This window comes from Alosa alosa, chromosome 10, assembly GCF_017589495.1.
Source record: "Alosa alosa isolate M-15738 ecotype Scorff River chromosome 10, AALO_Geno_1.1, whole genome shotgun sequence".
Classification (NCBI taxonomy): Eukaryota; Metazoa; Chordata; class Actinopteri; order Clupeiformes; family Clupeidae; genus Alosa; species Alosa alosa.
Genome location: NC_063198.1, coordinates 35,608,336 through 35,633,844, shown reverse-complemented (window position 1 = coordinate 35,633,844; position 25,509 = coordinate 35,608,336). Strand labels below are relative to the sequence as shown.

The window sequence follows — 25,509 nt, the reverse complement described above, 5'->3', positions numbered from 1 at the left end:
CCATGAGCCAAGTCCGTAATCAAAGCAGCATAAGGCCAGTGAATTAGCTAGCAGTCTGAGGCTCACTGCATCAAGGAAAGGAGCATTCCTAGCTAGGAATCTGGATCGGCCATTTACTTTGCTCATGACCTTAGAGGCCATGCTCCCCCCCATCTCGGTTGCTGTCTAAACAACATCCTAAATAGGTCACTGAGGGCTTGGCAGGGAAGAGCTGCCCACCAAGGCTGATACTGGACAACTCTTTCTTATACAGTCTTGGCTTAGAGCCAAACACTATGAATTCAGTTTTGGCCACATGAAGAGACAATAGCCAGATCTTACTGAATTCTTACTGATCTTACAGATCTTACTGAGGCTATAATAGCTGAATCGTCAGCATATAAAAACAAATTCTCATTGCAGGCGGACTTCATGTCATTGATGTAGATTAAAAAAAGTAATGGCCCTAAGATGCTCCCTTGGGGAACTCCACAGGTTACCAGTTGTTCATTGGATATATGACCTTGGAATTCAGTCTTTTGGGATCTACACGTGAGGTAGGAAACAAATCATCTTAAGGCGGAAGGGCACATGCCCAGAGCTGCCAACTTATTGTACAGTAGGCTATGATCGACCGTATCAAAGGCCGTCTGTAAGCCAATTAGGATCGACATCTATTTCGCCCCTAATGAAGTCAGTAGACATGAGTCCGTTGAGTGTGACTGTCTGAACCCTGATTGGAATTCATAGAGGAGTTTGGCATCCACAGCATATTGATACAATTGTTCATGAACTACTTTCTCCAGGACCTTGGAGACTACACTCAAAGTGAAACCGGTCGATAATTTCCCGGATCAGACCTATCACCTTTCTTGAAAAGTGGTATGACTTTAGAATGTTTCATGTCATCAGGAACAGTGCCTTGCTCTAAGGACAGATTAATAATATGAGCAATAAAAGGGGCTATGAGATAAGCTGCGTCTTTCAAGAACCTGGCTGAGATATTATCTAGCCCTGTGGCTTTGGCAGAGTTTGGCAAAGGCCCTTTAGCATGTTACCGATTTTTCCTGCTGACACAGGATTGAAGGAAAAACTATTGGGAGTCACACCTATCTTGGCATAAAAATCCTGAATGTGTTCAGGCCCGTACAAACTTGGGCTGGGTGGTAACTTCTCCACGAGTTTATGGGCAACTGAGGTGAAATAAATGTTAAAGTGATTGGCAATATCCTTCTTATTTACCTCTTTTCCATCAATGGAGAGAGTAATACAAGAACTGGGAGTGCTTTTGGTCTTTGATGAGCATCCTAGATTTTTCAGAACCTTCCACAAATGTTGGGGCTTGTTTTCATTTATCTGTTCCGAAAAGTAGGTCCTTTTGGACTCTTTGATTATACGTTGAGCCTCATTCCTACAGGCTTTAAACTGTGAGAAGTCAGCTGGGTCCCTTGTGCGTTTATACTTTGATATGGCTTTATCCCTAGCCCTGATGGCTTCAAGTAGCCATCTGAGTTGAACCAAGGCTGGGACCTTTGCTTTACCCTGACTGATCTTGCCGGAGCCACTGTGTCTATGGCAGAAAGGAACAGGGTTTTAAATTTAACCCAGGCCAGGTTGATATTCATAGTTTCTAGGACTGGTAACCAATCCAGTGTTTGGATTTTCCCTCTAAAACTGTCTACTGAATAGCGTTTGAATTACCTAATTTTGATTGTTTTGTGTTTGTTAAATGTGACTCTTTGCATCTTTCTAGTGCAATATATTAAAAAGTGGTCACTCAAAGAATACTCTATTACCCTGCACTGGGAGATATTCTCCTTATCTGAAACCAAAATTAGATCAATTATACTCTGGGTAGATTTGCAAATTCTGGTGGGGTCTTTAACTCATTGAATGCCAAGCTGTTTTCGGGAGCTTTGTCCTAGAGTGCCAGCAATCTAGACCATTGTTGATGATTTTTGTACAGCCACAGCATATTCTGTGTTGTAGCTATGAACACATACAATGGCTCGATTAAAAGGTGAGACTTTAAGCTCTCGGTGGGTACAAACCGTGTATTTCTACACGCCTCTGTTCCTGAGAAATCCCAAGCTAAACAGTGGCTAGTTTTCATCAAAATCGCTGTTTTTTTTCTAGAAATGGAGATGTAACGTCTTTCATGAAATATGAAGTGTTGCCTGTTACTTACTTGTGTAAACTTTCCGGGAAGTGAACAGCGAGACCTGGCGAGACTGCCACCTAGTGATAGACCCACGAAAATGGCCTGGTTTTGACCTGACGTGCATGCGTCACTGATTCGACCCAAAGCGGCAACCGAATTATGATAAAATGTCCAGATAAAATGTCCAGATTGTGCGTTTTCATGAGTTTTCGAACAGCTGAGGGAGGAGGCTACTTGAAACTGTGAGTTTCGGTCGGTGTGAGCGACCAGTTTCAGTAATTAACACCCTTTTGAACAATCTAAGCTGTGCGAACGTCAGAGGGCGGTCTACGCTGATTCATCATTAGTGAGACACGAGGACAGCTGCATGCAATTCCTATCAGCATAACAATAGTGGCTGCTGCTGAAGCGTCAGCATAAGCGGCAGCCCTCGTTTCAGCCGGCCTCGTTTAAGACAGACGCGATCAAGACAAGCAAGTTTACCTGTGCAAGGTCACCGAGCACAGGCACCGACAAAGGCAAAATGTGCCGTTCCACCATATCTGTTATCACCGGCCATTGCAGAAAACGGCATCATGCCAAAAGGGGCAGACATCGCCTTAACCTCCAGGAACTTAACCGGTCCTCACCGACAGAAACCTCCTTCTCCATGGGCTTCTGGAACTGTCAATCCGCAGTCAACAAAACGGACTTCATAGCTGGCTATGCCAACCACCTTTCATTGGAACTCCTTGCTCTCACTGAGACTTGGATCAAACCAGAGAACACTGCCACCCCGGCTGCACTCTCCACTAACCTTACACTATCCCACACCCCTCGCCTATCTGGGCGAGGAGGCGGACGGGCTGCTGATCTCCAACAAATGGAAATTCACCCCGCTACTGCCTTCAAACAAATATGTCTCATTTGAATTCCATGCCATCACAGTGATCGCCCCAGCAAAACTCTACGTGCTGGTCATCTACGCCCTCCAGGCCAACTAGGCGACTTTATTGGACGAACTTGACACTCTGCTATACCTGTCTCCAACGTGTCGTGGTCTTTATTGACATATATCCTTTAGTTTATATATCTTTTATGTAGTATCTTTATTCTGTGTAATATCATTGTTTTGTGAAACTGAAGTCTGTAGTATGTTCAGTGTGGGAAAGGAAGACTGGTTTAAGTGAAAGAGCAGGCCTGGCAGAAAATGGCATAGACAAGGTTTGGTGCCAGGAAATGTAAGCAAAACCTAAAGAATGGCAAAACCTAAAGAATGTATGAATAACAGGATGAGAGGGCAAAGGTGAAGTACGATAGAGTATTTGGTCAGTTATCTGTAAACATAGAGTGACTTGTCTGGGATGACTTGAAGGGGTATAAAGGCTGGACAACAGCCAGAGGATGTTAGCTTACTTAGCTCACTGCTCACTTATCTTACTTTGCTTTCACTTGCTTGCTTCACTAATGCTCCGGAGTGCATTAAAGCCATCATCTGCAGTATACATCCACAGTGTGCGGACTTCTTTTGAGTTTGTATTATTTAATGTGGATTTGACACCACATAATTGGCGAGAGCCAGCCAGGAGTTGGAAAGGACAATATTTAGGCATCATCTCAGAGTCTGGGTTTGGTCAGGGGAGAGGCTGATGCGCAACTTAAACTAAGGTGAGCAACTTTTGCTTAATAGCAGCTAGACTCCTCTGATCAGGCTGTACACTGAGTTATGAATACTTGTCTAAAACGTCCTCCAGTCAAAGAATCTTGCTAAAACAAAGACCAAGGGATTAATACTGCAGATTATGGTAAGCATTTGTGTGTACACTAATGGAAATGATTTTGCATGTGGAAAATCAAAAGAAATCAGAAGTTCTGCATGTGGAGAACTAGGCAAATTCCTGCATGTGAAGGAATACTATAGCCATATCAAAGAAGTTTTGCATGGGGGAAAACTTAAAGTTCTGCATGAGGGAGAACTAACTCAATTCCTGCATGAGAAGGAATGAGAGAGATAAAAGTAACAGTTTTGCATGAAAACTGAAAAACTGAAAGGTCTGCATGTGAAGACCTCATTTCCTGCATGTGGAGGAAATAATACTAACAAGTTGAGTACAGCTGATATCAGGTCTGAATAAGTTGAAGTTGAAACACTCCAAGAGCGAGTGGATGGCCAAGTAAGGCACCTGGTGCCCGGAATAATGTTTAATAATGTTGTGTAAAAGTTGTGGATGTAAAGCTAAAAGAGAATACAAAGAAGTGTTACTTGATTTTTAGTATATGTGGCTGGTAGAATTAGAAGTCCATGGCAGAGCATTGGTAAAAGACGTCATATATTTGCATAACGTGTGATTAAGGAGAAGAGGCTGTGTGTGTGTGTGTGTGATACCAGGCAGAGGAGCTGCTGGTTGAAATAGGAAAAGGTGGGGGCTTGTGTAAACAGAGCAAAGGTCTGCTGGGGACAAAGGATGTAGGTCTGAGATGGTTAAGGCATGTTGAACTGGGAAATATTGGAAAATATTTCACTTTGAAAGATTTTGGGGAATGTTTAATACTGCAAAGTGTTGGGTTGAATGTTTTGGTCTTCCATGATCAAAATATTAGAAATGGTTGATAATGAGAATGTGGTAGTGGGAAAATGGTTTTGAAAGGTTGGTAACGCCAGAACAGAATGGTTCTGAATTACAGTGGGCAGTTGTCTGCAGAAGTGGAGTGCTACTTGCTGAGAATATAATATTGCCATAATAGATGGGCAAGGCAAAAGAGGAATAGCTTCATTGCTTGACACTGAGGCTGTCATAGTCACTTTGACCTTTTAAAAATTGAATTGGCAATAATGAGAGATACAGAAACAGTTCTGCTAGTTTTTGATTTTCTTTAAAATACTCTACAGTTCTATGTTAAAAGATTTTCATGATACTGGATAAAAGGCAAATTATATTAGTGTTTACATACTTTAGTCATTTAGCTTATGTGTATAAATAATTCACTATGGTAGTAGTCCTATAATGTATAGTGTATTGGTTGGTTAATAGTCTCTTTAGGTTTCTGTTATGCTTAAAAGGTCATTTCAAGTTAGCCTTGTTTATAATAAGAGTATTATTACAAGTTAGAGAGAGTTAGTGGGAAAAATCACATCTGTGCTATGCTGTGGATGAGTAGGCCTACTGACAGATGCATAAGTAGGCCCATCATGGTTAAATATAGAGTTTTAAGATCCAGGATTTGGGATGAATGCTGATGGCGGTTCCAGGTGTTGGAAAAGTGTTGTTGTGTCCAGTGTTGACTAAGATATATTATGTATTAGTAGTAGTAGTAGTAGTAGTAGTAAGTTGGCAATTGATAGGTTATATTAGTGGTAGCCTACTAATGATATACAATATATTAGCTTATCAGTAGGTGGTAGGTTCAACTGTTAAATTAGCATTGTTAAGGATATGATAATTATGATAGTAGTATTAATAATAGGTCTAAATTAAATAGCTTAGCTATTAGCATGACTAGGCTAGGTTTGCATAGTATTATTAGGCTCAGATAGCTGTTGGCATTATTAGGCTAAAGCTGGGTCAGCAACTGGCATTACTACACTGGATAGCAGTATTGAAGTTAATTTGGTTCATGGTAACATTGTTGAAGCTTAGGTATGCTTTAGAAAGATTTTGTGATGGATTATAGTTCATGGAGGACCACAATGTTATTGGGGAAAACTAATTGAATTTAAGCATCCTTTGGATAATGTTCTAGACATATATAGGAACTCAATAAGGTTTATCAATAACTCACATTGCAGTTATATGTCTGGTGTATTGTGGTATGTGTGTCATGAGTATGTGTGTTATGAGTGAACACCTTGTGGTGTTATGGGTGTTAATATACAATAAGATCAGGTATTGTTTCCATGTACATTTACAGTTAAAGGTACAGGTGCCTGTTTAGCTCTGAAGAGGTGGTTTGGGCAAGGTCATTTGGTTTTAGAGCTGTCCTGCTATGTGGAAAAGGTTTATGGCTATAGGCTATGGTTATAGCCTTCCCACATAGTCCTGTTTTTGTTAAGAGTTGGAAAAGGGGTTTTGTATTGTCCACATCACTGGTTGCATAAGCCAAGATCAACTGACATATGATAATAATAAAAAAAAATGGTTAATATTTGAAATAACGGCGACACTGAAAAAGACTGACTCTGACTGACTTAAAACGTTTTGGATTACTACTTTATATTTAACAATCTAGATGATGGGGATATTGATGGTTTCAGAAGATCTCTGGGGATATTTAGTTTCTACCTGTCAAATGGTTTGAAGAATCATATGGTATAAGGCAGCAATTGTTGTTAGCACTGGGGGGTTATTTGATGGAAAGTGGTGCTAAGCTGCTTGGCCCTAGAGTATCATTTGTTATTTGCATAGCTATATTATAATTTAGATAATACTGTTATAATTAAGTGGTTATAGGGTTATATGGGGTGTTAGTTAATTTGCTGTTGGGGGTTTTATGGGAGCTAAGTACAGAGGGAACTGAGTAGTGACTCCTTTAGCAAAATTAGTTTTGTGAAATGTACTGTGGGTCTATTTATTTGTAACTAAGAATATGCATAGCTTAAACTTTGTGTGTAAAAATCATAGAAATGGGAAATTGATTTGTACTTGGTATACATAAGGGTTTTAAGTATATCTAGCCTACACTTATACTTAGATTTATACTTAGAGACTGTATATGTAGTATAGTATATGTATACTGAAGGAAAGGTTTAAGGATACTTATTTACCTATAGCTAGAGGTTGGATAGATAGATGGATGCTTTATTTATCCCAAAGGGGAAATTCAAGAATGAATGTTGAATGTTGAGAGGAGGTATGATAAGGTATGATAAAGTTAATTTCATAAAATTCATTTAGTACATTTTAATATTACACTTTTGATGAAGTTAAGGTGTTACAAAAAAATACATGGAGACAATTAACTGGAAGTATGTTTTGGTGGTGAGGAATGGCATAATATATTAGACCATTCACTTTGGAATGCAGCATATGGACAGTAAGAGCTTCAAAGTTATAGAATTATATAAGATAATTACTCTAGTAATGTTTAGAGAAACTGGGTAAGCTGACTAATGGTAAAGGGAATGCCATGGTCAACCAAGTAAGTATGGAAATTTGATAGTCACCTATAAGGTAATAAGTAGTGTTACAGAAACCCCAGGCTAAAGTAAAATGACTTAGTGTAAAGTGCAATTCCCCATTCTGATAGTTAAAGAGACCAAAAGGGATCAGTTGGTAAACAGTACAATGAAAAAGTGTTGCAGAAAAGTGGTTGAGAGAATGAGGAAATATACAGATTTATGGCCTATACAAGAATTAATGGATTTAGCACTGTTACAAAGGTCAGGGATTACATGAAAATTGACACAATAGTAGAGCTATAAGAAGAATAGGTCAGTCATAGTGGAAATAGTAGGAGAAAGAGGTATTTAAAATGCTCAAAAACATCTTGACATCTTGATAGATTAATACAATAGGAGATAAGAGGCAGAAGTAAGGAGATGACTTGGGAGTGAGTGACCATGACTGTAGGAATAATAATAGATGCAGATGTTATAGGAAGATATAAGGGATAAAATGTACAGTTAATGGTAAATTACAAAAGGGCAAGATAAAGTAGATGATAGATAGAGAGTAATCTAGTAAATACTACAAGCTGACTGCAGCATGATTTCCTCATTCCCTCCAGCTAAACAGTAAATGTAATGCTGCCTCTTATATCTAAGGGGGGAAAGGCTCATTACCAGCCGTGTGAGGACATGCTGATGTGCAGGGGTTAATCCAAGTACTCCCTGTCCTGACTGAGTTCTGAGCAAGTTCAGCACAACAGTGCTGAGCATGGACAAACTGAAAAGAGATAAGGACTCTGAGGCCTTTGTTAAGGCAACAGTGGCAAGCTGGAGAGCAAAGAGGGAACTTGGAAGTGCAATGGAAGCGCTTGCAGCATCAAAAAGACAATACAGGCACCTATGGTGACCTAAGGCTTCAAGTCTGGGGAAACCAGTAGCAGCACCATCCTCAACACTATGGCAGTAGGAGCAACCATCACAGGTGTTCCCAAACCTGTCAGTCTACTGGCCTATGGATACCTATTATAGTGGGCACAGTCAAGCCCATGGCAGCCACAATCTCCACGTCAGTGGGGGTGGAGACTAAGACAAGATGGGAATAACTAAGGCAGAGTGAGAGGAAATTACAGAGGAGGCATCATGTGAGAATGGACATCTGAATCAAGACAATCATCAGTTTGTTTTGACTGTCAAAGAAGTGGACAAAAGAAACAGGACAGGGAGAGGGAGGAGACACCCAGGCACTGAAGGATGAGCCCAACGAGCATGCCTTCCTCTTCCCTTGTGAAATAGCATAGTTTTAAGGAGGCCTAGAAAATTCTACAAGAGAAGGTGTATACCAATACTATCAAAGGGAGTTGATGAGGAAACCATGATGAGGGACTATCTTATGGGTGAGCCCACCTGATACCCAGCGATGCCCTGACTAGGTACAGAGAAGGTAGTTAAGACATCTCAGGGTAAGTAGGTAAATACTTTGTTAAGCAAATTTAAAGTATGATTACTCTTATTCTTACCTTTATTATATTTTTATTGTTATTTTGAATAGAAGTGACTACTATTTAATTAATTGTAAATGCAAATGTTTTGATCAAATTAAGTGACAAAGTGATAACACTGCTATTTTTAATGTCAAATGACACTCCATTAATTTTTCAGGATAGGTGGTGGTGTAAGTAGGTAAGACTAACTTGACTATGTCCTAGGGACTGTTATATATTAAAATATTACCTCTAGATCATGGGAGTTCCCTAGTGGTCACTCACACTCAACAAGTCTAAGGAATAGAATGATTTAGCTTTAATAAAAAAAATAAAGTTAGTAGAAATATTGAAATGATGTAATATCTGCTTTACATGTAACTAATGTGAAGCCAAAAGATCTTACGTACTATACTATGACATTTGATAAAGAAAGCAATAGATAAAATAAAGAAAGCAGAGAAATAGGATTGATAGAATAAGAAAATAGAACTAGGATTTACTAATAGTTTAGATAGCCTAGATAAAGTAGTATAGGGTTAGAATAATTAGGAATAGAGGTAAGCTTAGTTTTTGAAGAATAAAACATTATAAAAGTCTATGACATGCAGAGAAAATTGGAGTAAGGTATGTTGAAGAAATGATGAGATTACTGTATGTCCTAGAACATCTAATTAATATAGCTTACATAATAACCAGTCTTAAAGTAGTATCCCAAATTGACAATAAGTAAAATAACAATGCTTATAGGGAAATTTGTTTAATCTCTATGCAAAAAGAGAATAGATGGAATTAGGATCATCATAAGTCATTGTCAGAAGATTAAAATGTTTTATTATTTCAGAAATAGAAAAGTTGGTGGAAAGATGTTGGTCTTCATGGAAGGAATGGAGGTCCACCAACTCTATTCTGTTAATCACAGTAACAAAGGGGGGCGAACCCTGGTAGAATGTTAAATTGTATGATTTGTTACATTTGTTACCTTGGGTTACAGATTTTTATAATTTTCACTGTCATTATTTGATTAATGTTTTATTTGAATGTCCCTTTGGGAAAAAAAGAGTCTGCTGAATACCATAACTGTAACTTTAATGGTTAGTGGCATTTATATGATACTAACCAGATACTTTCCCAACAGATACAGTACTTGATATGGTGCTTTCCTTTGCGCATAGTTGGGATCTATGCGCAAGGGGGGAGTAGGAAAGAGGAATATTTTTATTGAAGGATTTTCATAGTTACAGGAAGTTATTGATGATAGTCTAACAGATGTCATGTGTATAGTCATAATATCAGGAAAGTGATAGTGTTGTCTAAACCATTAGGTCCCAGAAGGATCATGAAAACACTTAGTTATTGATTACATTGATATGATAAAAATAAGAAACTTTGGTAGTGGTTTGTAGGGGTTTTCAGATGATAAGGGCAAATGACATGTTAAAAGGGAGAATTGCTAAAATATATGCCTCAACAGATTTAAACTGGTTTGATGCCTTACGCATTGCTTTGATGCAAATAAGGTTACAATAAAACCAGAGTAATCACTTTTTGCATTAAAGATAAAAGCTGAGAGGTCCACCAGAGGCCCACCTTTGGATCAGCTCCAAGGATAAATGAGAAATTATATGGAATAATTGTCATTAATTCACAAAACAATCTATAAGCAGGAAAAGGACTTTCAGATGGACCTACAGGAAAAGAGTCAACAACCTACAGTATACTGCCTGGGGACAGAAATGATCCTGGCAGTGGTGGGTATAGTGTTTTTGGCATGTATGCTCCTGTTCCCCTGTTGAGGGTAGACTTTCAGGCAAGGAATCCAGTGAGGAAGGGGGACATTGTCCGAGCAACATCTGCCTGATAACAATCAGGGAATGGACAGAAAACGGCAGAGATCCCAGTCCATGACATACCACCAAATCACCAGGAAATGAGCCATTCAACTGTTTTTTCACAAGTGAGGCTGACAAAGAAGACTCAGGTAACACAGAAATTATTGACTGACAAAATCTTATCAACCACCAGGAATCTGGAATATTGGTGAATCTTCCAATATGAACACAGTCTGTTATGTGCTTGGAGCACTAAGAGAACAGGTGGCTGCAACCTGGGTAGCTATGCACAACTGGATAATGTTGGATCAGATATTAGCCAAAGAAAATGGAGTGTGTGTCAACATAGGAGTATATTGCAGTACTTTTATTCCCATAACATAGCTATGGCAAAACTAATAATGATAGAATGCTAGTTAAGGGGCATTAGGAGGATTAGAAATATGGCTAGCACAAATAGGAATAGTTGTAGGAATAGGTTTGCTTGTATTTGTGTTTGTTTTCTCTTTGTTTCTTCCTTGTTTGAGATCCATAGTGCTTAAAACAGTGGCTGGGAGAAATGGATCACTGCTGTTGATGAATGAAGCAAATGGCAACCCTTGTGGAAGGAGATACTAGTGCCAGGACAGATGACAAGGAAATGGAAACATGACAGTGATGCCAGTGATGCCAGAACTGATGCTCATAGAGGATTGGAGAAAGGAGGAAAATTAGGATACAGTATGCTGGTTGGAAGCAAAACCAGCTCTTTCATTGATGAAGTGGGATTGGGTGTGGACTCCACTCCGTCCAACAGCCAAGCCACTAATGTTCTCAGAGCATATGAGATGGAGTGCAGAACTAAGACAATGGCTTTTGTTTTTGGGAATTGCAATATTCGTAACATACCTCACACTTGAAGCGCAGCATCCAACATTTGCTAATACATCTGCGTTTGCATTTACACTCTGCCATCTCCGAGGAACAAGCAATGGACTAAAAAACTGTGTGTAATGAGAATGAATTATTAATAGTTTGGTGTTACTTTGTTTTCAGAGAAGAGGGTCATTATAGCATGTAACCTATCTTCATGTAGAATCTTAGAATATTATAGGACTAGCTCTATCTGAAAACACCCATCAGGAATTCTGATGTGATCTGTTTGCTCATTTGATGAATTTTTGGGGATGGAAAAGCATATGTGTAGTTGAAGGAAAGTTTCTCCTTTCGCTTGTTGTAAACAAGTGTTGCTGTACAAACAGGACAGTAGAAGAGTTTCCCTTATGAAGGTTTTTTCCTCTAAAAACAAAAAAAAGAGGTTTTCCCTTAAGGGTTTTCGCTTCCACCGAGAGGATTTGAAACTTGCCATTCTATTTGATAATAACACTACACTATTGGATTTGATTTAAGTGAGGGTTGGTTCAAGGGTGTAATAACAGTACTAATATAAGTGTTTTATGTTTAGCAGTGGTATTGGGGACAATTGCTTAATGTCATAGTTGCTGCTGAGTTAACTGGTTTGCTTAGCTGACTGTTTGTAGTGTGACTCAGCTTAGCAGCTGTATTTTCTTGATAGTAGGGGATGTGTTAAAATAGTGATAAATGTTTGATATTGCTGCATAAGTGAGCACACGGGGGCGCTCAAAGGGGGGAATGTCGTGGTCTTTATTGACATATATCCTTTAGTTTATATATCTTTTATGTAGTATCTTTATTCTGTGTAATATCATTGTTTTGTGAAACTGAAGTCTGTAGTATGTTCAGTGTGGGAAAGGAAGACTGGTTTAAGTGAAAGAGCAGGCCTGGCAGAAAATGGCATAGACAAGGTTTGGTGCCAGGAAATGTAAGCAAAACCTAAAGAATGGGGGAATAACAGGATGAGAGGGCAAAGGTGAAGTACCATATATTACTTGGTCAGTTATCTGTAAAAACATTGTCTGGGATGACTTGAAGTAGTATAAAGGCTGGACAACAGAGTGTCTTGTCTGGGATGACTTGAAGGGGTATAAAGGCTGGACAACAGCCAGAGGATTATTTAATGTGGATTTGACACACAAAGCTTACTTTGCTCACTGCTCACTCAACACCTTCTTACTTTGGTTAATTAGGCTTAGCTTGCTTCACTCCAACTAATGTCTAGACGAGTGCATTAAAGCCATCATCCAAGTATACATCCACAGTGTGCGGACTTCTTTTGATGTTGTATTATTTAATGTGGATTTGACACCACCTACAACCTCTAGGGACTGCTGGAACACCTTTTTCAGCATTCACGCCTCTCTCTCCGAGTGAAGTGTCCAGACTCCTGACATGCAGCCGTCCTACCACATGCTCGCTGGACCCTATACCTACGAGCCTACTTCAGTCCATCAGCCCGACCATCGCTCCAGCTATCACACATGTGATCAATGCCTCGCTAACCTCCGGCACATTTCCAACAGCGTTCAAAATGGCCCGGGTAACACCGTTACTTAAGAAAGCTTCTCTCAACCCTGCTCAAGTCGAGAACTACCGCCCCTGTCTCACTACTGCCTTTCCTATCCAAAGGCATTGAACGAGCAGTCTCCAAACAGGTCTCTGACTTCCTTTCACAGAACAACCTTCTGGATCCAAATCAGTCTGGGTTCAAAAGCGGCCACTCTACCGAAACGGCTCTGCTGTCTGTAACAGAAGCCTTAAAAGAAGCCAGGGCGACCGCTCGGTCATCAGTACTCATTCTGCTTGACTTATCGGCTGCCTTTGACACGGTTAATCACCGTATCCTTCTCTCTATACTCGCTGACATGGGAATCTCCGGTTCTGCTCTCTCCTGGTTTGAATCCTACCTCACAGGACGCTCGTTTAGCATTATCATGGCTTGGTCAGCTATCTGCACCTCACCATCTCACCACAGGGGTCCCCAGGGCTCAGTGCTGGGCCCCTCCTCTTTGCTATCTACACCACCTCCTTGGGACAGATTATCCGTTCGCACGGCTTCTCATACCACTGCTATGCAGACGACACACAGCTCTATCTGTCCTTTCCACCTGATGACCCCTTGGTTTCAGCACGGATCTCGGATTGCCTTTCAGACATAGCTACATGGATGAAGGCACACCACCTCCAGCTGAACCTCTCAAAGACTGAACTGCTGGTCATCCCAGCTAAACCTACCATACACCCACGACATCAACATCAAATTTGACTCCCTGTCTGTTTCAACCGACCAGGACTGCAAAGAAATCTAGGAGTTGTTCTCGACAACCAACTAAACTTCTCAGATCATGTTGCCTCAGTCGCCCGGTCATGCCGTTTAGCACTCTACAACATAATGGAAAATCAGGACTTACTTGACTCAAGATGCTACCCAACTTCTGGTTCAGGCAATAGTCATCTCACGACTCGACTACTGCAATGCCCTCCTGACAGGTCTCCCAGCCTGCGCAGTGAAACCACTTCAGATGATCCAGAAGCAGCGGCGGGCGCCTGGTCTACAACCAACCCAAAAAAGGGCACATGTTACCCGCTGCTCATCCAGCTACACTGGCTACCTATGGCGGCCCGCATCAAATTCAAGTCTCTAACGCTTGCCTACAAAGTAGTCTCCGGGTTCTGCTCCCACCTACTTGAATGCCCTCATACAGACTTACACTACCTCCAGACGCTGCGGCTCGGCTGACGAACGACGCCTAGCTCTACCTCCGCACGCTCAAGCCAATCCAAACTTTTTCTCATCTGTTGTTCCTCGTTGGTGGAACACACTGCCAGTTCCTACAAGGGCAGGGACATCCTTCTCCACTTTCAAAAAACTCCTCTAAAGAGCTGGGTCTTCAGAACATCTACTCTCATAGCAACACTTACAACAAGTCTTACTGATCCTAGCACTCACCAGCCGTTTTAAACTGACAAGTAACTGTTAAAAACAGCACTCACTGACGCACTTATTCTTACTGTACTCTAATGTTTTTTTAAACTGTCCTAAAATTGTGAGAATTGTTCTAACACTTACTGTTTACCATGTTGTTAGTCGCTTTGGTTAAAAAAGCGTCAGCCAAATGTAATGTAATGTAATGTAATGTAATGTAATTTCCATTCATCACAGAGTTCCCAAAATCACATAAGGTGTGTTAGAGTGTCTAGTTTCGTAATTTAAAAAAAAAGCTAAAAATGTAACATTACGTTTTTGGCACTCAACGCATGGGAAGGAAAAACGTAATATTACGTTTTTGGCACTCAATGAGTTAATTAATTGGGTAAGGCCGAACAAATTGCAACATCTTGAATAACCACTGTAAGTGGGGCAAGCTTTCTTAGTGACATCATATTAAAATCACCTATTAAAATGCATTCCCTCTCCATCCATTTAGGATATTTGTTTAATACGTTCTCCAAGTGCTCATAAAATGAATTTTGCTGAGGAGGCCGATAACAGACCCCTAAAAGAATGGGCTTGGTTTTTCGAAGGCATATGTCTATCATTAGGATCTCAGCCTTGTCAATGATCAAATCCTCCCTTACTGAAAAGTGTAGGTCCGATCGAATGAACACACAAACTCTGCCTCCGTTCCTATTTCGGTCTTTCCTAATTACGCTATAGTTGTCCATTTCGATCTCAGAGTCATTGATACTGGGATCAAGCCAGGTTTCTGAAATACATAAAGCGCCCACCTGCGATACACATATACACACACATACACACACAGAAACATAAGCACACAAAAGCTAATTTAAAACTTCAAAATGGTAATAATTTGCATACAAAACATTTGTATTGACAGCTAAAGAGTCTATTAACAGTCTACTGTAGCTTTTTTTCACCAAAAGGGCACAAAAACTTCTCCTAGAGTGACATCTGAACATGCATCTATAGGCCTACCTGTCACCCAACCTTTTCACGCACTGGGCTCCCATTTTAGCCATCTGAAACGCCTAGTCAGAGACCTAGGTTTAGGGCGTGTCCAGTCCACATCCGCTAATTTAACAGCGTGATTTTGTAATCAGACACCAGGCGCATTGTTCGAAAGGGTTGTTCTTATGTTTCTTAATCAGTCATGGGTGTGTTTTGGGCATAACATCCTTTAAACCAATGAGAGTGACATCTGTCATTCCCTTTAACACTTTGAGTGCCAAAAACATAATATTGCGTTCTTTGTTCCCATGCGTTGAGTGCTAAAAACGCAATATTGTGTTTTTAGCTTTTTTTTTATCACGAAAATAGACACTCTAATACACCTTTGGGAACTCTATCATGAACTGAAATAGATGACGATCGAAAACGCATGAAAACACACAATCTGGACATTTTATCATAACTTGGCTTTTCATGGTTGCCGCTTTGGGTCGAATCAGTGACGCATGCACGTCAGGTGAAAACCAGGCCATTTATTTTTGTGGGTTTATCACCAAGACAAAATCTCTCTTCATTTTCGACCGAATATCTAGCTGTTACATTTTCAAAATATTCAGAATAAGTTCATGCACAGCAGCTTTCCTGTAGGCTAGTCTACGTGCTGTTGCTGCAACCCTGTGGCTGCAACACGAAACTACATGCCGGCCCGCAAACTAATACAAAATAATATGTAATTCAGACCTTGAGGGTATTTTTAATTGCAACAAAGAACAACACTGGTTAAAATAGACAATAGATCCAAGACGGTGACAAATCCCATTTGTAGGCTACTCTCCTCCACTAGACATCCAGAGCTTCGATTCAAGCCCAAATTCGCTGCACAAAGTTTCAGTTTTCATAATATCATAATTCTCTGTGCAAAGTAAAGTACAGTGGGTCCCGGTTAAAAATTGACACTTCATTCACGATCAAGGTGATTCACGCAGCTGGGTGAAATGTAAGTACAACTGCAGCCGCTTGGGGGCAGCATAGTCCGCTGTGGTGTTCCGCGGTCGAACCGGACAGAGCGTTTGACAGCAAGGGCTGTGATTGGCCGAGTTTTCAGTGTGTTTCTAGCAGCCCCTGCAACATGCTAGTCCACTGTAGCCTATAAGCTTTGTACATAATGTTAAACATAGTTTTGGATTCAATGGCAAGATTTCTTGATTGTACAGTGCCTGTCTCTCAGTAATGTTTTAAAATGAAAGCTTCGTCAGCTGGCAGTAGGCTACTTTGTCGGCAGTCATGAGAGGTTCACTTGCTAACAGAACATAAATATGCTGCCCAGAAACCTTGTGAATAGTTCTGATTTTTTTTACTACACTAACAAGGTTGAAATATAGCCTTTGCCTACAGCATCTCCAAAGGAAAACGAATTCGGTCACTCAAGACTGTGCCACAGCAACCAGTGTAGGCTACAGTCCTTACCCAATAGGCCTACTCGAAGCAGATAGCATTGTCTGACGGTCGAGTGGGTTAATGCATGTATTTCCAGAACAGGTCTGCAACTTTCAGGCAGTTCTGAGTTTGAATCTAGGCTGGAGCAGAGCCCTATAAAGGCCTAGGCCTATTGTTATCAATTTTTGCAAGGTGTTGCTCCTGGCAAGACTTGTTTATAAGACGTTTGGTGATTAATTGATAGCTGTTTTTGGGACACGTTAAACGTTCTTTATAATGAGCGCATACAGGGAGTAAAACGACTGTTACGCGCTGTTACAACTGTAGGCTACAATGATTGCAATACAAAAATATGTGCGTGTTAGTTTAGTTAGTTTTGTGATGTTTTACACTTTTGCCTTTTGTTTTCAGGTTTGAGGGCTTTTTTGGCAAGATTGACCTTGGTTAGACTCTGCATATGTTATTTCTCCATATGGAAAATAAAGTCAATTTTCGACACACGTCTGTTATTAGTTCAATAACAAGTGTTGCTTGTTAAAACATGTGACTAGTGAAACTTAAATGATTTTAGAAATATTTAGCCAAAGCCCAAAAAGTGTTCCTTTGTGCCCCGCGCTCCCCCACTGCTTGTGAAAGAAGGGTAAAACCTTAATGTCCCAAAACAGCAACAAGTCATAATGGTAGGCTACAGGAAGTGGGGGGAGGGTATGGGATGACCAGAGCCGTCTTCGCTGTGCTATTCCGAAAGCATCTTCTATCGTCTTTCCAGGCGCACACAGCTCGTTACCATATAGCCTATCGACTGCCTTAACAGATAGGCTTTGCTCTTGGGTTTGGCCTCACAGCGAACTCAACCCTCTTGTTGCTTGCAGTTTGTTAAATAAAGTGATGCAGATTACATTATTTATTTCTGATTAATTGCATCTTTTGATCCCTGTTGAAAAAAACAGCTAGAAACCAGCTTATGCTGGTAGCTGGTTAGGGTAGCTGGTTGTAGGCCTACAGGCTATAATCAATTAGGGACTGTTCGTTATTTACGTAAAGGGCTACCGGAGGAGTTTTGGGTGCATTAGTCAAAAAAGACGTGACCCTCCCTCGCCAGCAAAATTTTTTTCTATGACCCTCCAAAGTGATTGAGAAAAAACGCATGACCCTCCCCAGTCAATTTATTGATGCCTTCTGTAGGCTACTGGATCAATTTGGGAGCTTGCATGCTACGACTCCTTCCTTGAAATGCCTTGAAAAGGCTGTCGTTTGCACAATTTCACAAATAATCACCGGGGCCGAAACAAACCTGTCAACTTTTCCTGGGTTTATTGCGTATTTTAACTTTTCCCTCTCTGTCTTAGGAGGAGCTGCAGGGCCGTCGCAAGGGGGTGTGAGGCCCTGTGCAAACTTGACAGATGCAAGGCCCTTTTCACTTACGTGAATGAAATCATGCTATAGCTTACTTTACACATAGCCAAGGCTACAGTAGGTGCATTTTAATAGTAGCCTAGTCTAATAAGCTACACCAGCTTGTCGTTGGGGGAAATTGTAGGGGAAATTGTATAGCCTATACCATTAGCTGAGTCACATATTTGGCCATATGGTGTTTATCATAGGCTACATCACGAAACCAAATAATGTAACATATAATGTAACGAACACTTTAACAGGGGGAATTAATTGGGCATGAATCATTGTGCTGAACGGTATTTGTCTATGGAAACTGGACTGTAGGCTAACACTGACTCGCCATATCCTGACTCAGGAAAAAAAACATTTTCTTGCTTTGCCGCAAACTCAGCAATGAAATCATAGGCCAGTTTGCAGGTAGCCTAACGTCTTTTTCAATTCATAGAAGGGAGAGCCCAGTCTCTCCTGTGACATGGAGGTGCGCAAATAGTTTTTAATAGCCTGTTCAACTTCGAAAAGCTTCGTTCACCCGATGCCAGTCACTGATCGCAATTTCAAAGTTCGAGAAGCTTCGTTCAATCTTTTTAAGTTTTAAGTGCAGTAGGCCCCTTTCTGTCCCCTTTGGAATTATATCTCGAGCCCATTATAGCCTAAGGTCCAGTGCGTTATGTCCTGGGATTCGGATGTGTGTGTGGAAAAGAAAAAAACACTTTTTTTTATAGATGGTTATGAGGAGCAATATGAGTCTGAACTCGGTGTCATTCAGACCCAACCCTCTTGTTGCTTTGATATCTTTTTAGTTGTCGTTTGAACGTCGGCAAGCAGGCATGTTGCGGTTGCAATTTAAGTGAAATTTCTACAGTAGGCCTACAACATGCAACATGCTTGTTAGGCTGGGCTTCTGTCAATGTACTTGTACAGGTAAATGTTCAACAATTGCTGGTGTACAGGCTATAATCAATTAGCTAAATAATTTGTCCAGCTGTTTAAACATTTTTTTGTGCTACATTCAAACGCAAAAGGTGCTTTGATATCTTTTTCGTTTGAATGTCGGCAAGCAGGCATGCTGCGGTTGCAATGAATGAGGATCATTGGTTTTATCTGCGGATTTATTTTTTGCATTATTTTGAATATGACTCGCTCCATTCTCAATAGCACGTCTACTTTTTCCACACGCATCTAAGTTCTAACACACATATCCCCTCTCGCTTTCTCTCTCTCCATCCCTGCGCACAGTGCTTTCTTAAAGGAGCTGCACCATTTTACAACAATTGCATCTACATTTTCATATTAGAATGTTTTGTCAAGTGTAAGCTTAAAGTCTCATGCGCTTACACTGTCAAATCTATAAGTAACCATGACAAATAGGGTATAAGATATATAAACTCACACTATTGTCTTATCATATATGTTTGGTAATGACTCAACTTTCTCTGATTGTTCTACTGACTTGGACTGACTTGGAAACTGCGTCATGGAAGCAGTAAGTCAAGTCGCATCAAAAATAGTAGTGGCAGAACTCCCAAGTGACACAAACAAGTGGTTGTTTGTGTCAACTGCAGTTTGTGCCATTTCTGCTGAGAAAATGGGGTGCGTGATTCATGAAGGAACCCGTCCAAACTTAACTGGGACCCACTGTAAGGTAAGGCGCTCTGTGTGAGTGAATGTCATGGTGATTTGCACCATCACCATGACACTCACTCACACAGAGCACCTTACCTTACCTTACTTTGCACAGAGAATCACAGGCTCAGTCCCTGCCTCAGTCATTGCAAGCGCCTCTTGATTATTCACCCACTATGTGGATACTGTTTTTAGAATTGATTTAGATTAAGTGTTATTTAGTATAATTTGTATTTTAGTATATTAGATTTAGTATATAGTATAGTATATAGTATATAGTATAGTATATATAGTATATTCTTTATCTTCTACTGTACTTATTTTTTCTGCGGTTAGTGAATGTGTGTGTGATGTCTGTATGCTACTGAGACCTTGAATTTCCCCTTGGGGATCAATAAAGTATCTATCTATCTATCTATCTATCTATCTATCTATCTATCTATCTAATAAGCGATGCAGGCCATAATTTTCCACAAATTGAAGCAGAAATCGGCCGACACCAAATGTTGAAAAAACTTTCATGTGTGATGAAGTCTTGGTAGGCTATGTTATTCATCGAAACCTGCTCAAATATGTTCAACATCCAGTATTTACTGAAAGGTGCATACTTTGAGGTGCTTGCTGCAGTGGCAAATTAGATGGGTAAATTTACCCCCTTCATGAACTTTTGTTTATATTCAAAGATTTTTATATTTACAGTAGGACTTTATCTCTGACCACTTTCAAACCTTTTGACATTTTGATGTCAAAATCCAATGGTGTTGTTTTAACCCTGGCGCCTAGTTTGCCATGCAGGTTTAAATAAGTTATGAGAGGAAAATATTTTTATTTGGTGTGAAACACACACATACCTGTTTTAATGCGTTTTGTTTGTTTTTATAATTTGTAATAATATTTATTTTATCATTATTTTATTTATAAGCAAAGGTTGCTAGCACAGGTGTCTAAAAAGAGATAAAAACACTTTCTGTTTGCAGTTTTGTGTGGTATTTGAAAAAAAAAAAAAATCATTGCATTTTCAGAAATAGCCGGCCCTCCAATCAGATGACGTTGGCAGAAGTGGCCCCCAGCTCATTTGAGTTTGAGACCCCTGACCTAAGCTTTATGCCACAATGCTACATACCCAGAAGTCCATACAAAAATGTTCAGCAAGTAATGTCAACCATTTAACTAATTACACTGATGATGCAAAGTTTGCTAGCAAGAAAGCTAATATGGAAAGTTCGCTAGCAAGTTAGCTAAGATGGGGGGGGTTTGGGGAATGTGTTGCGTTTTGGCGCATATCGCCATTTAGCGTGGCGGAGTAAAACATTAATACTTGGGTCTACGACAGTGTTTCTCAAACCTTTTTTAGACGAAGGACCACTTAACCAATAAAAAAGAAATGCACGGACCACCTAGCTAAAAAAAGACTTTATAGTATAGTATAGTAATAGTATATTAGCCTACACATTAGGCCTACTCATTGAACCACGTTGCTTATTGTCTTTGCACTTTGCTTATTGTGTCAGAGAATTAATATGATTTAAACTGGCATATCTTACATAGACAGTGTTGCAGAACTGTTTGGATTTACATACAAGTTGGTTCAATATTGCAAACAACTCATCTATATTATATTTTACCACGTCTGCTCACGGACCTCTTGGGATAGCTTGCGGACCACCAGTGGTCCCCAGACCACACTTTGATCATGACAGTGGTCCAGTCAAATTTTTACTGTCTATGGTCAAATCCCAGCCGAGCTATAATTGTAGCTCGAGTTACCTGTGCATGTAAACATACTGACTGACAAAAAATCAGAATGAGTAATTATAACAGACGAGTAGCCCTGTGGACACACAATATTGTTGGAAAATTGAGATGTGTAAAACACTATTTGACTGAAATGGTAATCAGAAATAATTTGTTATTCAAACTAAAGACTAACTTGAGATACCTTTAGTTTTCTTTTGACTAAAACTAGACTAAAATGTCGACACTTTTAGTCGACTAAAACTTGACCAACAAAAATTATATTTGAATAACTAAATATGACAAAGACTAAAAAGACATTTCGTCACAAGACTAAAAATGAATGTAAACTATTGAAAATAGGTGACAAAATTAACACTATATCCAAAAAACAGCGCAGCATGCAAAGTGTTAAGAGCAAGCAGTGAAACATGAAACATTGGTATTTTGACCAGCACTGCTACTTGCATGCGAGACTATGCAACACAGGGATTTCACTAAATCTTGCTTTACTAAAACATGTGTGTGACTAGCAGAGTATAGTCTTCGTAAATGTGTGTGTGTGTGTGTGTGTGTGTGCGTGCGTGTGCGCGTGCATGTGTGAGTGTGTGTGTGTGTGTGTGTGTGTGTGTGTGTATGTGTGTGCGTGTGTGTGTGTGTGGTGTGTGTGTGTGTGTGTGTGTGTACCTCTCTGCATGCTGCGCTGGCTGATGTGTGTGTATGTGTGTGTGTATGTGTGTGTGTGTGTGTGTGTGTGTGTGTGATGTGTGTGTGTGTGTGTGTGTACCTCTCTGCATGCTGCGCTGGCTGATGTGTGTGTATGTGTGTGTGTATGTGTGTGTGTGTGTGTGTGTGTGTGTACCTCTCTGCATGCTGCGCTGGCTGATGTGTGTGTCCTGCCTCTGGCTCAGCTCCAGGGTGTCCAGGTACTCTCCCAGGCCCTGGCGCCGGTAGCGGTCCACCATGTGGCCCATGGGGCCAGCCAGAGAGGAGGGGGCAGAGTGGGCATCCTGCACCCGATCACATGACCGCAGGGTCCGCAGGATCGCCAGGACCTCCTCATCCAGCATCCCTCCCTGCACACATGTGAGAGTGTGTATGTGTGTGTGAGAGTGTGTGTGAGAGAGAGTGAGTGTGAGTGAGAGTGTGTGTGAGTGTGAGTGAGAGTTTGTGTGTGAGTGTGTGAGTGGGTGTGTGAGTGTGAGTGTGTGTGTGTGTGTGAGTGTGTATCCAACCTTCCTGCGCTGCTGGTGGTAAATCCTAATCCTGTGGCGTTCCTGTTGCTCCTGCAGCAGTGTGTGTAGAGGAGCCAGTGTGTGTAGAGGAGCCAGTGCGTGGCTGCCCTCCTCTGTCCAGTCCTGGATACCTGCAGCCAGCTCCGCCACCGTCACACACACGCCATCAGCACTCAGCCACCCCATCAACGCCTCCAGCCTCTCCTCTGAGACCTTCATACCCGTCTACTCGCGCACACACACACACTCACACACACACACGCACACACACGCACACACACACACACACACACACACAGCCATAGTCATTATCATAATCATCATTGGCAATAGAAGCAGTATTCAGCTATATTATTAAAACTATTATTGATATTAGTTATTAGTTATTTACTTTTTCAAAGTAGTTTACTTGCAGTTAATTACTTTTTCAAAGACAGCACGCAGATCACGCCGGGTTATTTTCCCGGTGCCCCTCGTGTCCAGCTGGTTGCACACCTCTAAGATAAGGGTCTCGCGCCCGCGCAGGTGCTTCCGCACCTCCTCCGGATCTCGTGCGCCCACGTGAAGCGTCGGAGTTTCACAGATTATTGGTTCCAAACGCTGGGTGAAGAGACATGTTTCAGTGCGATAGACTAGCATTTCTCTCCAAAGATATCTGCACTATTCTCAGCCTACCTTCGCGGCGGGTAACAGCTGGGACTCAGAGCCGACCGGAGGACATCCTTTATGGACACTCCGCTCCCTCTCCGCCACCTTCAGCTCCAGCTCGGTCACGGTGGGCTTGTTGTTAATCCACTGGCTCAGGTTTCCGATTCCGTTCAAAATTTTACGAAATGCTCTCCGTTCTCCAACCCATTCCTGGTTCGCTATTGTATTTTCAGCTGGAAAACTGGTAAACTGCTGCACCGGCGAGTCCACTGACATCACCGCTGTGTCTCTGGTTTTCTGTGAAGTTGGCGTGTGGCGCTGTAGCCCTCCCATCGGGTCTCTCTGAACTTTGTTGACGACATGCATTGGGGGCGCGATTATAATCCGATCTCGAGATTTTGGTGGCCCAAATACACGACATGCCATTTTAAAAAAGTACGTCTGTACCAAGTCTCTTTTCTTGTATCTCTTGAGCAGCTCCTCTATCTCCAAGTCTTCCATACTTACGGGTGGCATTACTCAACAACTTTTTCAGTCGAGCAGAGTGATTTGTAGCATAGATCTAGCCAGCAGACGGAGAAATTGAATGCAACTGAACATCGTCTCAGATTGAGATACAAACACTGATTTAAGACATGACTTTTACATACACACGCACTCTACCGTAACCCCTCGACCATGGAAACAAGCCTTTGAAGCGCTCCTCCTGTTTACACTCGTAACCATGGTTCCGAAGTGGCGCGTTGCGCTTGGATTCCAGTTGACCGATTTCAGGTCCCTAACAACCAAAGATTCTAGAGTGGAGCTCTAACAACCGTCGTCAAGAACGAACTCAGAAGCCAAGTACTCGTTTGAACACGGACGGACAGCGCACATTCAAGTCAACTTTATTTTTAGCACATTTAAAAAGCAACAGCATTTCACCAAAGTGCTTTACATAAAAAAGTCAAAGTCAAAGTCTGCTTTATTGTCAATTTCTTCACATGCCAAGACATACAAAGAGATCGAAATTACGTTTCTCACTATCTCACGGGGAAGACAAGACATAGTTTACCAATTAAGTCCACAGACAAACATAACATTCAAGTAAACAATAAAAAGTAAATACGAAGGCACAAATAATGAAGAAATAAGAGCAGCAAAATTGGGTTGAAATTGTGCAATTGTGCATATACAGTCAATATAATAGTGCAAAGTCAGGCCAATAAATGGCTGAGGTAGTTCTGTTTGACCTAAGTAAGCAAGTGGCATAGTGGTGCAAGTTATGTAAGAGCAGCAGAAGTGTTGTGTTTTCAGGACAACAGGACAACAACAAGTTACAAAGTGTACAAGTGGAGTAGTGCAAGGTAGCCATTGTGGGTCCACAGTCCAGGATGTTATGTAGCTGAGGGTGGAGGGGGGAGAGAGTGTAAGACGTCACTCGTCAGGACCAATGAGGGAACTGGGAGTGGTCGAAGGAAATCGTGAAGCTGTCCGCGCGCTGTAGGAAATATATCAATTGATTATAAACCCCTGTTAAACCTAATAAATCTGACTCCGCTCATTATTAGAAAAGTTTCAGTTCATTGTAACATTGTTATCCTTAGTGAGTTGGTACGCCCACAATGCATATTGTTAATGAGAATGCCTAACTCGTTTTCTTATGACACGCGCTCAAGCTTAGGAATATATACTATAGGTCTCCTCTATCTGCCGATTAATTCGAGCGGTTCCTAAACATAACACGTATTGGTCTGGAAGTGGTCAGAGGTTACATGCTGATCCGGACTGCAATACTCACCAGCGTGTTAGACAGTCAAGCAAATTCCTATGCTACAGGGGGTCAGGCTGTGCTAGGTTTTCGTGACCAATCTAGGACCATCGCTGACAAACTGCCCACCGCTGTGTAATGCTTGGTCATTTCATAATAACATGCCAGCTCCCAGGTGATTTAGTTTCTACGGCGGTGATAACTAATCTCAATCGTTCATTATGCTAGTAACGTTACCTAAACTGCTACTCTGGACTATAAATACAATAGAAAGGCTATGCGGGTCAGAACATAACAATTTATTTGTCAGATACAAGCTATTCATCCAATACATTATAGAA

General features: G+C 41.0%; 1 protein-coding gene across 1 annotated transcript in view; it reads right to left on the bottom strand.

The window, feature by feature from the left end:
- The window catches only part of si:dkey-197j19.5, a 44,862-nt gene extending 20,943 nt beyond the window's left edge, over positions 1-23,919 (bottom strand). Inside the window, exons 1-4 of the mRNA XM_048255553.1 lie at positions 23,446-23,919; positions 23,194-23,370; positions 22,771-22,995; positions 22,398-22,611 (exon numbers count right to left, since the gene is read on the bottom strand). Coding sequence (XP_048111510.1) covers positions 22,398-22,611; positions 22,771-22,995; positions 23,194-23,370; positions 23,446-23,919 — 1,090 coding nt within the window. The remainder of the gene's footprint in view (positions 1-22,397; positions 22,612-22,770; positions 22,996-23,193; positions 23,371-23,445) is intronic.
- Between the last annotated feature and the right edge of the window lie 1,590 nt (positions 23,920-25,509).